The 14,488-nt window shown below is 39.5% G+C and overlaps 1 protein-coding gene across 1 annotated transcript in view; it reads right to left on the bottom strand.

Annotated features, from left to right (window-relative positions):
* Positions 1 to 14,488, bottom strand: part of EPB41L4A (erythrocyte membrane protein band 4.1 like 4A) — a gene marked incomplete at both ends in the record, with an annotated part of 124,650 nt that overhangs the window by 41,482 nt on the left and 68,680 nt on the right. The window contains 3 exons of the mRNA XM_080638643.1: positions 11,256 to 11,319; positions 11,666 to 11,754; positions 14,386 to 14,473. Coding sequence (XP_080494769.1) covers positions 11,256 to 11,319; positions 11,666 to 11,754; positions 14,386 to 14,473 — 241 coding nt within the window. The remainder of the gene's footprint in view (positions 1 to 11,255; positions 11,320 to 11,665; positions 11,755 to 14,385; positions 14,474 to 14,488) is intronic.

Genomic DNA, 14,488 nt, shown 5'->3' with positions numbered 1-14,488 from the left:
AAAGAGTTTAGTAGTCCCACTGGTATGCAGTCGTATGATACCATCTGTAACAAAACTCAGTCCATTTCTCTGCTATGTGAATTACAAAGGGGGTACGATTCATACTACTTTCAGCAGCTGATTTTAGGAAATGGATGCCCTTGTATTAGTTACACTTCCGCAGTGCCACGCATACGTAGGTAGAGTCCTGGCAAGTTTCTCACACTCTTTATTTGATGAGGTATACTGACCTGCAAGCATCTTGCAAACTGTGAACTAACTCAGTATGTTGCCTAGAATTCAAAATTTCACCTCTAACAAAAATCAACTATATTAACAGACAGCCTCACAAAATCACAAATTATCAGCCCTTCCTCCACAATGAAAGAAGTAACAGTGAAAGGCAGAACTCTGCACCTGTGATTAGAATAATTGAGATTTCCTCAAAAACAAACAAACAAACAAAAAAACCCGACACCAAACAAAACAAACTGGAAACATAGATATGTTCCCATTTCCTCCCACGGATTGTTTTATTTAGTTTAAATGGTTGTCTGGATCAGTCCCATGAAACAGCCAAGGAATGAAAACCATCATTACTCCTATAAATATTTTATAAATATAAATACATAGTCGTTTATAGTCCTATAAATATATTCCTATAGTTCCTTAAAATACCATTTCAGGCTTGATAGGGATTTTATCTCTCTGCAAAGATTCACAAGGGATTTAACTTGGAGCAAAAATAGGTTTAATTTATAAAAAGTAAAACCAGAAACAAGAGTCTACCCACTGAAAGACCATACTGCATTTTTAAAGTTTTAAAGCAGACATCTCAAGGGGTACTCTTCATTTGCTGATTTTAAACGTAACATAAATGTAGCTTCATGTTATGATTTAATTTACATTACAATTTCTAGATCAGACTGTCATCTGACATGATTTCATATAAACCCACACAATTGTAGTCACCAGTGCACTTTTAAAGAACATTATCAGATCAGGCCCATGGTACTGCAAACTTGATGAGCCACTTTAAATTCTGCTAGGAAAGAACTTAGTGACTCATTTTAAATATGCAGGATGTTGCTCCTTCTTTTTGTCCACTCTTCCTTCTTGTCCACTCCTAAACTTGATTTTTATGAAAAGAATCCTCTGTTGCACTTAAATTTATTTAATTACATAACCTCGGAAGACAGAGTTTGTGAGATGGGGGAATAAAGGAGCAGAGAAGAAGCCATGGGTGTTTGAAGGATTTTTAAAGAGACTTTTTAAATAAGGCATTTCTGCAGTATCTTATTATTAGCCCAGTTCAAATGCCACTGAATTCCAATTCAGGGTAATATTCCCATCAGAGAAAAGGTAATGCTGGTCCATGTTTTCTTCTTTTTAAAGAAAATTTTCCCATATACAGAATAACATATAACAAAATCAGTAAGTGACTAAAAGAGGGACAATACATGGAGATTGCCATATACTTGAAAGATCTGACCAGCAAACATTAGTGATTCCATCATTTGAAGGCATTATTTTCTAAGGTGGAAGAAAGCTCACCTCAGCTGGTTAACCAAAAATTTTAATGAAAGTGCATAAACATCTATACTTGGTACACAGCAATCAAAGGCACTCAGGAAAATACAGCATAGGCCTATAGATCCAACTTATCAACAAGTTATGGAATTCATATCCGGAAAATAAACAACTGCCAAAAAATCAGGGGATGGACCAACAAGTTTTTTGATAACACAACGAGGTTTATTTATTTAAATCTGAAGGAAAAGCATGTCTGAAAACTACTGCCTCAGAATGGATGCTTGGAATAATTCAAATAGCACAGTTAAATTTTTGTAAAGGGAGAGAAAGAAAGCCTAGGACATTCATCTCCAACGTCTTTCAGCAACAAAGAAGACAATTTATAATTCTTTTATCATTTTTCACTTCTTTTGTGAAGATTTCAGTAGCTTACTGCAACTAGTTCCAAAATGACACTGCACGCAGTACATCTAGGTTTAGGACTTCCTCCATTTACTTTTTAAGACTAAGGCTCGCAAGAGCAATGTGATTACACTTACAATTTGTAAATGCACGTATGTAAAATAAGCAGTACTGAAGGCAATAAATATCTTCCAGGTACAGCATTTCTTCCCTAAGAGAATAAATTGATTTCTACAGGTAAAGCAAGGACGACCTTACCTGCTAACACCATGGCACTTGTTTCAAATAAAAGGCAACATTTTTAGCATCTTGAACAATTGTAATTTCTTACAGAAACAGTTACCTTTTTATTTTCTTATTATTCTCATGCATCTGAGCCAAAACCACAAAGATCTATTGTACTTTTACTAATGATATATAGGAACTGACAGTTCCAAACTCATTCAGTGCTGTTTGGTGCCTCACAAGCTACTCCTGGCTACTCATCCTGCTGCTTTCAGAGTGTCAAGTGTACTAAAGGCAAGGCACTGTGAACCAGATTATCTGCATACTGAAGATCTCCCCTCGCCATGGAACCAGCTTTGGCAGTTATCTATTCTTTCAAAAAGTTCTGCTAACCAAACAAGCAGAAAAATACTTCAGTTTTGTACGGTGATTTTTGATCACATCTGTGACTAGAATCAGTAAAGAAGAAAGCAGGAAAACATGGCCAGAGGCTGCAGAAGGACAGGCATAACTCTTGCAGCAGTATCTAGTTGTTGAGCTGTTTGACTACCTTTTCCTAATCCTGAAAAAGGCAAGTGTTGTGGTTTAAGCCCAGCTGAAAACTCAGCACCAAACAGCTGTTCACCCACTCCCCCCCTTCCTCCCCCCGCTCCCAGAGGGATGGGGAGGAGAATCGAAAGTATGTAACTCCCATGGGTTAAGGTAAGAACAGTCCAGTAACTAAGGTATAACACGAAATGACTACTGCTACCACCAATAATAATAATGATGAGGGAAATAACAAGGGAAGAGAACACAATCGCTCACCACCCACCAACCGATACCCAGCCTGACCCAAGCAGTGATCTAGCCCTTCCGGGTAACTGACCCAAGTTTTACACACCAGGCATGACGTGCTGTGGTATGGAATACCTCTTTGGTTAGTTTGGGTCAGGTGTCCTCTCTCTGCTCCCTCCTGGCTTCCCCTCCTCCCTGGCAGAGCATGAGACTCACAAAGTCCTTGGTCGGTAAAGATTACTGAGCAGCAACTAAAAGCATCGGTGTTATCAGCCCTTGTCCCAGGCCAAAAGTCAAAAACACAGCACTGCACCAGCTACTAAGAAGGAGAAAACTGACTGCTACTGCTGAACCCAGGACAGTATCCACCCCTTATTCCATACCATTCACGTCATGCTCAGATCCCACATTTTCAATATACCATCACTCTTATCTCATATATATACGCATATATACACGTATATATACAAGCACACACACACACACACACAGAGATATCATTCCTTAGTGCATGGACCAATTCCTATAAAGCTGCTGAGTCCATCTGGTCCATGATGTGGGGCTCTATCTCTTGTAACAGTCTTTTTAGAGCAGGAGAGAGAGTGGGATGTAGTCAATTTGCCAGGCCTCCCCATATTTGTACTTCAGCCATCATCCTTCATACCAAAGAGGCTTCAACCATTTAGCTTGCTTAATTGCAGCACTCGTGAGTAACCTGGGTGATAGTGTTCATTGCTAAGCCCACCCCTCGATCATGAGTCCATCTGTATGTTGCATGTCTGCCCTGATGACCTAAAGTGTCACGGGCCCACCACGCCCAAAATAATTCACCCTCCCCTTCAGCAGTTTCTGCAACTTGTCGCTGGGGACTCCATACAGCTGCCTTCCATCTCCAACACTTCCAAAGCACTGGAGGGGCCCAGTGGACTAGGTACTTGCCCATACTGTCCCACACACCCTGCCGCTCATGACTGTCCAGCTTCAGGGAAAATCTCTTGGTCCTTTTATATTGTTGTCTAATCCTAGACAAGACCCAAACCTGACTCTGCTTAACTTTCAAGATCAGGCAAAATGGTCATGGATAAAACACACTCTGTGTGTGTGCCAACATGGTGATTCCCATCACAGTCAGCAGGCAGGTCTCAAGGGTACCCAAAGGCCATTCAAAACCTTCAGAACTCTCAAGTGGTGCTGCTGTACTTGTCACTGGGGCTGGTGTAGCTGCTCTGCTTGGAGCTGGAGTAGCTGCATTATCTGTTGTAGTCAGAGTTTGAGTAGCTGCTGTACTTGTCACTAGGGTGTGTGGGAATGTCTGCCTCATAGGCTGACCACCTGAGGAGGGGAAAAAAGATGTGTAATTGCTAAACACTTCCTTTATATACCTCCCAAAGTATAGAGGTGGTGCCACACTGGGAATGCAAGCCAGATCAGTTTCATGATCAATGATTCTATTGTATTACAAGTCATTACCATAAAGTACAATGAAACAAGAACTTTAGCCAAGGCCCCCACCTGATAAACACTAACACAGCAAATACCAGGTGTAAGTAAGGTATGACATGCTGAAACTGTGAGATCAAGAGCAACAACTTTAAGAACCAATAAATAAGCATTGTGACCAATTCCAACACAATGAATGCTTATCACAAATACAATTAGACACACTCCGGCCAGATCTATCGTTATCTCAACCCTTCATGCCCCACATTGAGCGCCAGAAACAACTGTCGTGGTTTAAGCCCAGCCAGTAACTCAGTACCACACAGCCGTTCTCTCACTCCCCCCGCTCCCAGAGGGATGGGGAGGAGAATCGAAAGAATGTAACTCCCACAGGTTGAGATAAGAACAGTCCAGTAACTAAGGTATAACACAAACCACTACTGCTGCCACCACCAATAATAATAAGGGAAATAATAAGGGAAGAGAGTACAACTGCTCACCACCCGCTGATTGATACTCAGCCTGACTCGAGCAGTGATCTAGCCCTTCCGGGTAACTGACCCAAGTTTTACACACCAGGCACGATGTGCTGTGGTATGGAATACCTCTTTGGCTAGTTTGGGTCAGGGGTCCTGTCTCTGCTTCCTCTCGGCTTCCTCTCCTCCCTGGCAGAGCATGAGACTCACAAAGTCCTTGGTCAGAGTTAACATTACTGAGCAGCAACTAAAAGTATCAGTGTTATCAGCGCTGTTCCAGGCCGGAAGTCAAAAACACAGCACTGCATCAGCTACTAAGAAGGAGAAAAATGACTGCTACTGCTGAACCCAGGACAGCAACACTCCAAAAAACTGTGAGGACAAACATAAATATTCCTCTCATTTAAAATGCTTTAAAAGCTCATCCTGCATTCTTGAAAACAAGGTAAAAGCTCATACTGCCACAGCCTCACCACCATTTTTACCCATGTGAGGAGAGAGACTGGCACCAGGGATGCAGATATCTTGACTGTAATACGAACTTAGAAATAGACAGTCACCCAAACATGTAGCCATAGCCCATGCTGCCTCTTAAATCAGCAAGAAGCCTCATTTGGCAGGGCCTTTGAGATCTCCACTAACAGGGGGTAACTAGTAGAGTGCTCCTCCATAATGCCCCTCCCCAACACTTAACTGAAAGATTTAAAGCATGTTACTAATGCCTTCAAAGGAGACAAGTCAGAGGGATCACTGCTCTACCTAACCACAAAATGCCTCTGGAGCTGTGAGAGCTAACATACTAGTTCAGGAGTGCCCATGCTGCATTTCACAATCAGCTTCCAGTTTGCTTTGCCATGCTAGCATGACTACACAGCTTTCAAGATCAGAGCTGCTCTGCACACAGCTGGCAGAGCAAACTCCAGTCTGCCTGAAAGACCAGCCACACACTTGAAAGTTCTTCTCACTGGGGGCCAGAAGATCTCGTGTGTGAAGTTCATGGATTACTCCAGAGATAAGAGGGACACTGACACTAGACTTAGACCGGTTCTGTGGAGCGCTGCGCCAGTCCACAGATCAAAAACATTCTGAAAACCTGTGATTAGAGCAGGCTTGACCTTCTACAATTTGTGATAAGACATATATTGGTTCCAACCAATCCAGGCTCAGAAAATGAAGGAACAGAAAAAAACAGACCTAAAACCACAGCACGAGTCTTGACAGCCCACATGCCACTTTTCATAGTCGCACAGAATATTAACATAAGAAGGGACCTTGCCTCACTACAGATCACTCTGCGTATACATGTAATACACGTGCATGTACACGTAACAGAAGTATTAACAGTAGCTCTGAAGCTACTGCTTCCCAACATTATTCTTTGCTGGGTTTGGCACATACCTGGATAGTATCAATTGCCAACCCTAATAGGAAATATTCTGTCTTTATATATTTACATAATGCATACCAATCATAGCTTATATGTATTATTAGTGGTCATACTAGGTCAATCTTTTAGAACATTATAAAAGTCAGGAATTAAAAGTAATAATGCTGTGCCAGTTTGCATAAAGCATGACAATACTGAAGCAAACAAGTCTCACCCTCATATTATACTTATTAAAACTTAATGAAGAACCTACCACAACAAACCCAAACCTGACAGTAACACCTCAGTGGCAATGGATTTAAGTTTATGCAGGAAGTTTAATCTTAGTTCTCCTTCAAAAATATTCATTACTGATGATTTTGCTATCAAGCTTTGAACTAATCTTACAGTCTTTCTAAGATAGCTCAGGAATTGGTTAAGAAAAGCCAAGAAAACCCCCAAACAACCACAACAAGCCTAAACCATACTATACGATGTATTAACGGTGCTTGCTCACCTCCACCCTCCACTGCCACTCTAGCTGAAGCGGATACAAATGTAGATTACAGAAAAGTAATTTGTAGTTCTTAAATCATATTGAAGATCAAAATATTCTTATTTTCTGGAACTGAAATCTAAGTTAAATTGCACTTTAGAATGGGAAGAACGTCTCTTCAAACCCTGTTAAATCTTCCCAATAAACTGTGACAGGAAAAAATCAAATAAAAAATTTCTGCCTAGAACTTGTAATTCAAGGTGCAATATAGTGTGTGACAGAGCAAGGAGTACAGTTGAACCACCCTATTAATACCATTACTTTTCATACTTCTGACACTTACAAAAAGCAGATTAAAAAAATAGAGCATATTTACATGGTTTCCTAAGACTATTTAAAAGAACACAAAAATCTTCTATCTAGACAAGTTTCAGCCACCAGAATGCAAGCATTATGTGCCTTGAAATTGCCCTGAAATTCCTCTAGCATGCATCAGTGGTTGGTAGTGCTCCTGAAAACAGCCTTTACTAACTTCACTTTCTGAATTCAGCTGAACTGGGCCTCTTCATCTGATTAAGCAAAACTACTGAGGAAGGCATGTCTTGAAAATGTGTAAATCATTCTTAAGTGCACAGTTTGGGAGTTTGCTCTGACTTGAAGAACCCAAATTTCAAAATCCCTCAAACCAAAAATTTCAGACTTCAAAATGACCCTTCTCTTCTAACATAAAGGTAACAAAAGCAAGTGTTTTGTACATTCACCACATTGTGGCTTGGTGAAAGAGAAAGATGAAAAGTAAGTAGTACAGAGGTTTTGTATGAACTCTGCGAAGGAGAGAAATCATTCACTTGCATGTTCAGACACAGTGCAAGCAAGGTAAATGGCACTGTTACAAAAAACAGCATGGGGTTGTGAGGAAGAGCACAGAAATACCTGGTACCTACAGGCAAAAAATCTCCACATTGTCTCTTGTATATTACTACATTTACATTCCCAACCTACACAATCTATCAAAGCACGTTTTTCTCTTATTTTGTTTCATCAGTTGAGAGAGAAGTCTAGAAAGCAATCCTTGTTCCTCACATGAAGAAAGAATGGGACATGTGCTGTGCACCTCTCTGATTTACAATTACCCATGTCCACATCATGCATCCACTGTGACTATGCTGTATTTTGCTGTGAGGCAGCAGGGACTTCGGCAGCCACCTGCACTACTGGATCATTTCCTGCTACTAGGAACTGTACACAGGCATCAGATGGATCTCTCTGTTGTCCTAAAGGAAACTGCACAGAAATATACTTATCTTCAAAAATTCTTTGCAATTGTTTGTTGTGCTCAGGGAATCCTTCTGTGCAGTTCTCACAAAGGAAGAGTTCCTAATTTCGTGCTTATACTAAAGAGGTTTTATGAAAAGCCTAACATTTTTGTAGAACTATATTCACAGCATGGGACTACTCCAGGGACAGCGAAATACCAATTCAATGATTAACATCACTGAAAAAGAGTTTCTGTCAGCTGGTCCAGGTCATTAGTCTCACATGTTGGGATAATTCACAGATGGCTGTATCTCAAGGGCAGTATTTGTTTATGAAGGGGAATAGCCATAGCCTTAGGGGGAAAACACATAATGCAAGCAAAGTAGTGAAAGATAAAACACATAATACAGGCAAAGTAGTGAAAGATGGTCATGCTTGCACACATCAGCAACAGGTATACAGGAAGAATAGAAAATTAAATATACAGGAAGTGTTCTCATGGAAGAGGTATGAAGTACAAAGATTACGCTGCGAAACAGAAAAGGTGAAGTAACTTACTTGATTAGTACACAGTAGGCATAAATATATTCTGCTCAGTAAATCAAATTTATGAAAAGCAAAACGATGTAAACAGCAAACTCATAAGTATGTCTGACACAGACACCCCACAGCGTATATTTTAGGCAGCTTAAGGACATAGACTTGTACATTTAGCCTGCCATGTCTGCCATCTGTCAAGGAGATCAGGATGTCCAATTCCATCCCTTTAGTGGAAAGTACACATTAAAATTCTTTTGGTAGGTTGGGGAAAAAAAAAATCTCAGTCAAATTTATTGAAAGGGACAACAAAGAAGTTACCACAAGTAACCCTATCCCACACAGGGGAAGAGCAACACTTCATCACTAATAAAAGCACAGACAGCTTTCCCTTGATGAGCAGGTTTACCCCTGAAAGGTGCCTGTCAGTGCGAATAAACATAGGTAGTGTGTGGAAACATAGACAAAAATTCAGCCTGCACAGCATTTTCACTACAATATGGAAAATATTATTTGCACAAAGCACTCAATATACTCAAGAAATAATCTGCTCTTCTTATTACATGATGTTCACTCCTCTGCTATATGCCATAAAACTATATGTAAGGCAGGGTAAAGTCTCTATTACTTCTTATCTTCAAGAATCCTTGCTAGCAATTCTTTCCAACTAACTGGAAACACCTAATATGTTCAAGACATGAAACAAGCATGTGAAACAAGGCAAGTATTAATTCCCTGTGCTATAAATTGATATCCTAGGAGGCAGGATGAAGTAAAACTAGCACACTTACTCTCTACACTGTAAATTCATGTCCATATGGAAGGACTAAGTGATAGCATTCATTAAAAAAAAAAAAAACAAAAAAAAAAAAAGAACAAAAAAAAAAAAAAAAACAAACAGAGGAATAACAGAAATTTGTGAATTAAGTTTTCAAGGAGCATTTGAACATACAGTCATGTAAAGACACTGATGAGCTTTTCCTCCTCTGGGCGCAGAACAGCATAAATTATTATGACAGCTTTAATCTGGGGATTCAGGTTTACTTATTAAGGTTTACTTATTAAGGCTTACTTATATTACTATGCTAATACATAATTTTGTTCAAAGTGATACCACCAGAATGTTTAAAAAAGGGGGAGAGAGGAAGATCTTTCTGGGCCATTTTGGCCTTTCCTGATCTTGTTAGGATATGAAGCACTGTAGAAAAATTTCAAATGAATATTAGTTGCAAAGGAGATTTTCATGACAGTACACACCCTTGTGTTTACTGTTCTCTTGAACAATTTCCTAAAAGTACCTGTTGAGACTTGAAATTAACAAGTGCCGTCAAAGCATATGCCTTATGATCACAATAGTAAGCGTTCAACAGCCATAATATTCACAGTCTTAACTTAAGCACATTTTGCAAAGCTTCCACATTTTCTGCTCCGAATGTGAAACCTTTGCAGTTCCACATGGTTCAAACAAAAACTACACATATGTAGCATCAAACAGAAACTACAGCATCACTTCAATGCAGCTGATTCTAAGTCAGACTCAGACTTGTCTATACCTGAACAGGCATTCACCCTTCACATGAAACATTGAGAAAAGTTTTCCCAACCTTCACTCAGCCTTCAAACAACTCTCCAATTTCAACAAATACACCATAATGAATAAACTTCCCAGAGATTACCACACCAAACAGAGAAAAAACACTTGGAATAACAAAATCAAAACTTGCCAAAACATCTGCAGAGGCACAAGAAATGTTGTCCAAGACAGAAGCAAGACAACCAGTCAGGAGTATGCTTATATTTCCCAGAATACACTGAAAGCACCAAATGGCCTCATGGAAAAATCATGGGTGAGACTAACAACTACTACACAGATGACTGAAGATACACAGATAATCAGTAGAGGGGAATGCTTTTGAAGAAGTTAATACTTTTGAAGAAGTTAATACTTCTTCAAAACTATGAATTTTCAATCCCAATGTTCCAAAGAGACCTACAAAGTATTTTCACCAACTCAGCAAACTAAACACATAACTCAACCACATACCAAAAATCCCAGGCTGACTGCAACTATTTGTTCTATGATATTTACCATTTTCCCTACATCCTCAACACCCTCCTTCTCCTTCCCCTACCCCACATGCTTCACAGGTGATAAGTATCTTAAAACCTCTTCTCTTGCTACCAAACTGCTAACCTTACTCCACTGGAACCAACATTGTTTTCTCTCAAATGGTCTAACAGCACAATGAAGTTAAACTCTGACAAATGAGTTTCAAGCTACATTATTTGGCTGCTTTTGTTTCCAAGCTACAAAACTACTTGTGCCTAACAGCTTTGTAACTTTTCCTCCGTCCATATTTTGGTTAAGATAAGCATTCCCTATAGATGTAGCCTAGTTTAAAAGCACTATTTAAGATCATAAACAAGACACTGCAGAAGTAGTCTACTCTAATTTACAGAGCAAAATATAAAACTATAATGGTTTGTTATAAAATTCCTACTTCCTACTGTTCTGCTGCAGTTCTCTACACTCGCTACATAACATGAACAGAAAATCTTTCTTCCTCCCCTTTCTGCAAGCACCATCAGGAACATACATTTGAGGATAAGGTAGTCTTGCAGTAACTATCAATAAAATTAACTTCACTTTGATGGTTTCTTGCTGTAAATTTTCGTAAAATACATTAGGCTTTGATGAACACACAAAAATTCCCACTTCATCAGACCTGAGATTGTGTTTTTCTTACAGGCTTAAAGAAAAACTTACATCTTTTCCAAGGACTCTAAGCTCAAACTGTGTTTCCTTGAAGTGAACTTTTGTAATTCTAGGCCTGTAAAAGACAGACAGAACTTCGTGAGTTTTTAATTTAATGAATAATAAAGTTGCATATATTTACAAAGACAAAAAATAATTCACACGTAAATCTTTTTTTTCAAGTTTGCACCAGATAACAATGGAAAATTAGCAGTATTCAAACATTTTAACCCAAGTATGATAAAGGTGAAATATTTTTTTCAATACCTGGATTATCAAAGAAATAAAAAATTGTATAATCCAGACAAATATTTGGAATTCCAAGTATATTTTTTTTCTATTGATACAATTAACCTTTCAAATTGATACCACAAATCATACATTTCCATACAACATCGTTATTGTTTTTAAATTATACATACCAGAAATATTTTCCTACTTGTTTTTTATTCTTGTAGACAACAACTCCTGTGGGTGTTAATCCTAAAAAATATTCAGATTTGTTTTCACCCTAGAAAATAAAAATGCATGTCACTCATACAGTTGCAAGTTGTATCTGAAGCAGTGAGGTCTAGTGAGAAGTCAGCCGGACCATAAAATCATATACTGGTTTGGGCTGGAAGGGACCATAAAGATCACCTAGTTCCAAACCCCCTGCCATGGGGAGGGACACCTTCCACTAGATCAGGTTGCTCCAAGCTGTGTCCAACCTGGCCTTGGAAACTGCCAGGGATGGGGCAGACACAACTTCCCTGAGCAACCTGGCAACTTCTTCCTAATGCCTAATCTAAACCTACCCTCTGTCAGCTTAAAGCTATTCCCCTTGTCCTGTCACTACACACCCCCGTAAAAAGTTCCTCTCCAGATTTCTTGCCAGCTGCTTTAGGCACTGGAAGCTGCTCTAAGGTCTCCCCAGAGCCTTCTCGTCTCCAGACTGAACAAGTCCAGCTCTCTCAGCCTGTCTCCAGAGCAGAGGTGCTCCAATCCTCAGGGCTTCTTCATGGCCTTCTCTGGACTCGCTCCAACAGCTCCATGACTCCCTAGTGTTGGGGGCACCAGAGCTGAATGCAGGACTCACCAGAGCAGAGCAGAGGGGTAGGTGACTGACTTGAACATACTGTTTCACTCTGCATGCAAATGGGAATATAATACTTGCTCTACTGACAAACACTCCTAGAAGTTGTAGGCATGTAGGCAAAGAGGCAAGAAAGAATGGCAGTGAGGGAAAGACTGTGAGGTTCCATGTGCCATGGTGAAAAGCAAAAATAACTTTATTTTTAAAAAGGAAATACTTTGGGATATTTGGCAAATGGCCAAAACTCAGAAACTGAACTCTTTATTCAGACATGAATGCAACAGACACTTAACTTTCAGATGAAGGTGAATACTGATTTTCTGACCTCAAAGCTGCCTTCTCCCTCCTAAAATATTATCACCTGCATCCTGCTACTAAGCGAAGTAAGTCCTCTGAGAGAGTCAGAGCATTTTTTTTGTTCAGAATGGGCAGCAACATACAAAGAACAGCTGCACACATCATCTCCAAAGGAAACCATTCCTGGGATCAGTATTCGAATTGCAAACCGTGTCAGGAGAGAACAGAGTGAATACCCTGGTGCTAGTGGCAGAAGGCCCTGTTTCCCAAGTTTATGGTCAGTAACAAAAATCAGATGTGCCCTACACTTGAAAGAATGCAAACCTTACAGCATGAGTTTAGAAGAAAGTCAGTTGCAAAAGCAGCTTGTTCATCTGCCTATTTGAGACAATGACAAAGAGTGCTGCAAGCTCTAAACCAGGAGAGCATGAACCACAGAGAATATCAACTGTGAGATAGACTAACTGTAGAAAGGTGTCCTTCTGTGTGACTACTGATGTAGTCACTGATGTGACATCATATAGTTACTGTGTGACTACTGATGTGAGAAAGCTCAAGCACACCTGGCAAGCTCTTCCTGTGCTGCTCAGTGAACTAACTGCTAACGGCAACTTTACTTTTACTGTGACCAAGCAAGGAAAAGAATTACATCTCTTCATGTGTCTCAAATGAGGGCTTATGTTGCTGTTGCAATATTAATAGAAACAATAATATTCATGGGTTAGACTTGGGCATATTACAACTCATCCCCTCACTACCCACAGCAGTGATCTTATTGCATAGCAAAAGCAATTCCAAGGCTCTGCTAATTTAACAGATTGTGTTGGACCATGTTCAGTCTTGTTCCAGTAACTCCTCCAGCTTTCTATGGGTGGGAGGGTTAAATGGAATATGAATACAATTAAGCCATAGGGTGCATTAAAAAACACTTCATATTGTGGGCTACACAATTTTCAGCAGGGAATACATACTTAATCTTCTGTTAGTATCTTGATTTCTTTATTTTTTTTCAAGTAATTTTACAGAGTACTGACATCTAACTCAGGGATCTATATTACAATTCTCCATCTGAACTTCTGCTTTTTTTTTTTGTTCAAAAAAACCTGCCACAAGTGCCATTATTCAAACAAGACAGGATGATGTTTTCACCAGGACCTGGTAGCCTCCAGGTGATGGATTGGATCCTATCCCATCATATATGCTGTTTTACAAAAGTGGAGGGTTTTGCTGAGGGAATACAGACAACTTGCAGTGCTGCACCATACAGCAGAGGAAAAGCTGGAAACATATTCTCATCGTTAGCAAAACCTTCACAATAAGTATTAAAAAAAGCCCAACATGCTGCTGCTACCCCACCCTAGTTTTCGCAATGGTATTGAAAAGGTTTCAGGACACACTTGCTGTTATTTACACAAGAAAAATGCGGAAATTCTTGTGCCAAAGCCAAAGATTATTACCCTCTCTCATCTCTCCTGATACTTGCAGTCATTACTTCTTATTTATCTAAACTGGGTTTTTTTCAGAGTTTAACTGATTCATTTATAGTTATTATACAATCACAGCCTTTCACCTAAAACCCAATAGACTTCTGTAGGTAGAATGACTGAATCCCCTCAGTCTGTAAACATGTATTCTTTTGCATTTGTTAAGTACAGTGCTTCCTCTCAAGTTATTCTGTAGCAAGTGAACTACATAAATACTGTCCCCTGCTTTAGTAAAAGAAATTTTTTTTCATTGTTACCAAACTTGAAATATTTAAAAAATACTTACGTAAACAGGATGGAGATCCACTCCATACATTTCCAGGGACTTGGCCACCCCTAAGAAGTTCAATTCTGCCTCAGCAGGAACTTGACCCCTGTAAACAAAATTC

This window comes from Psittacula echo (assembly GCF_963264785.1).
Source record: "Psittacula echo genome assembly, chromosome: Z".
Lineage (NCBI taxonomy): Eukaryota > Metazoa > Chordata > Aves > Psittaciformes > Psittacidae > Psittacula > Psittacula echo.
The sequence above is the reverse complement of the archived record's forward strand: the minus strand, read 5'-3'. Positions and strand labels throughout refer to the sequence as shown.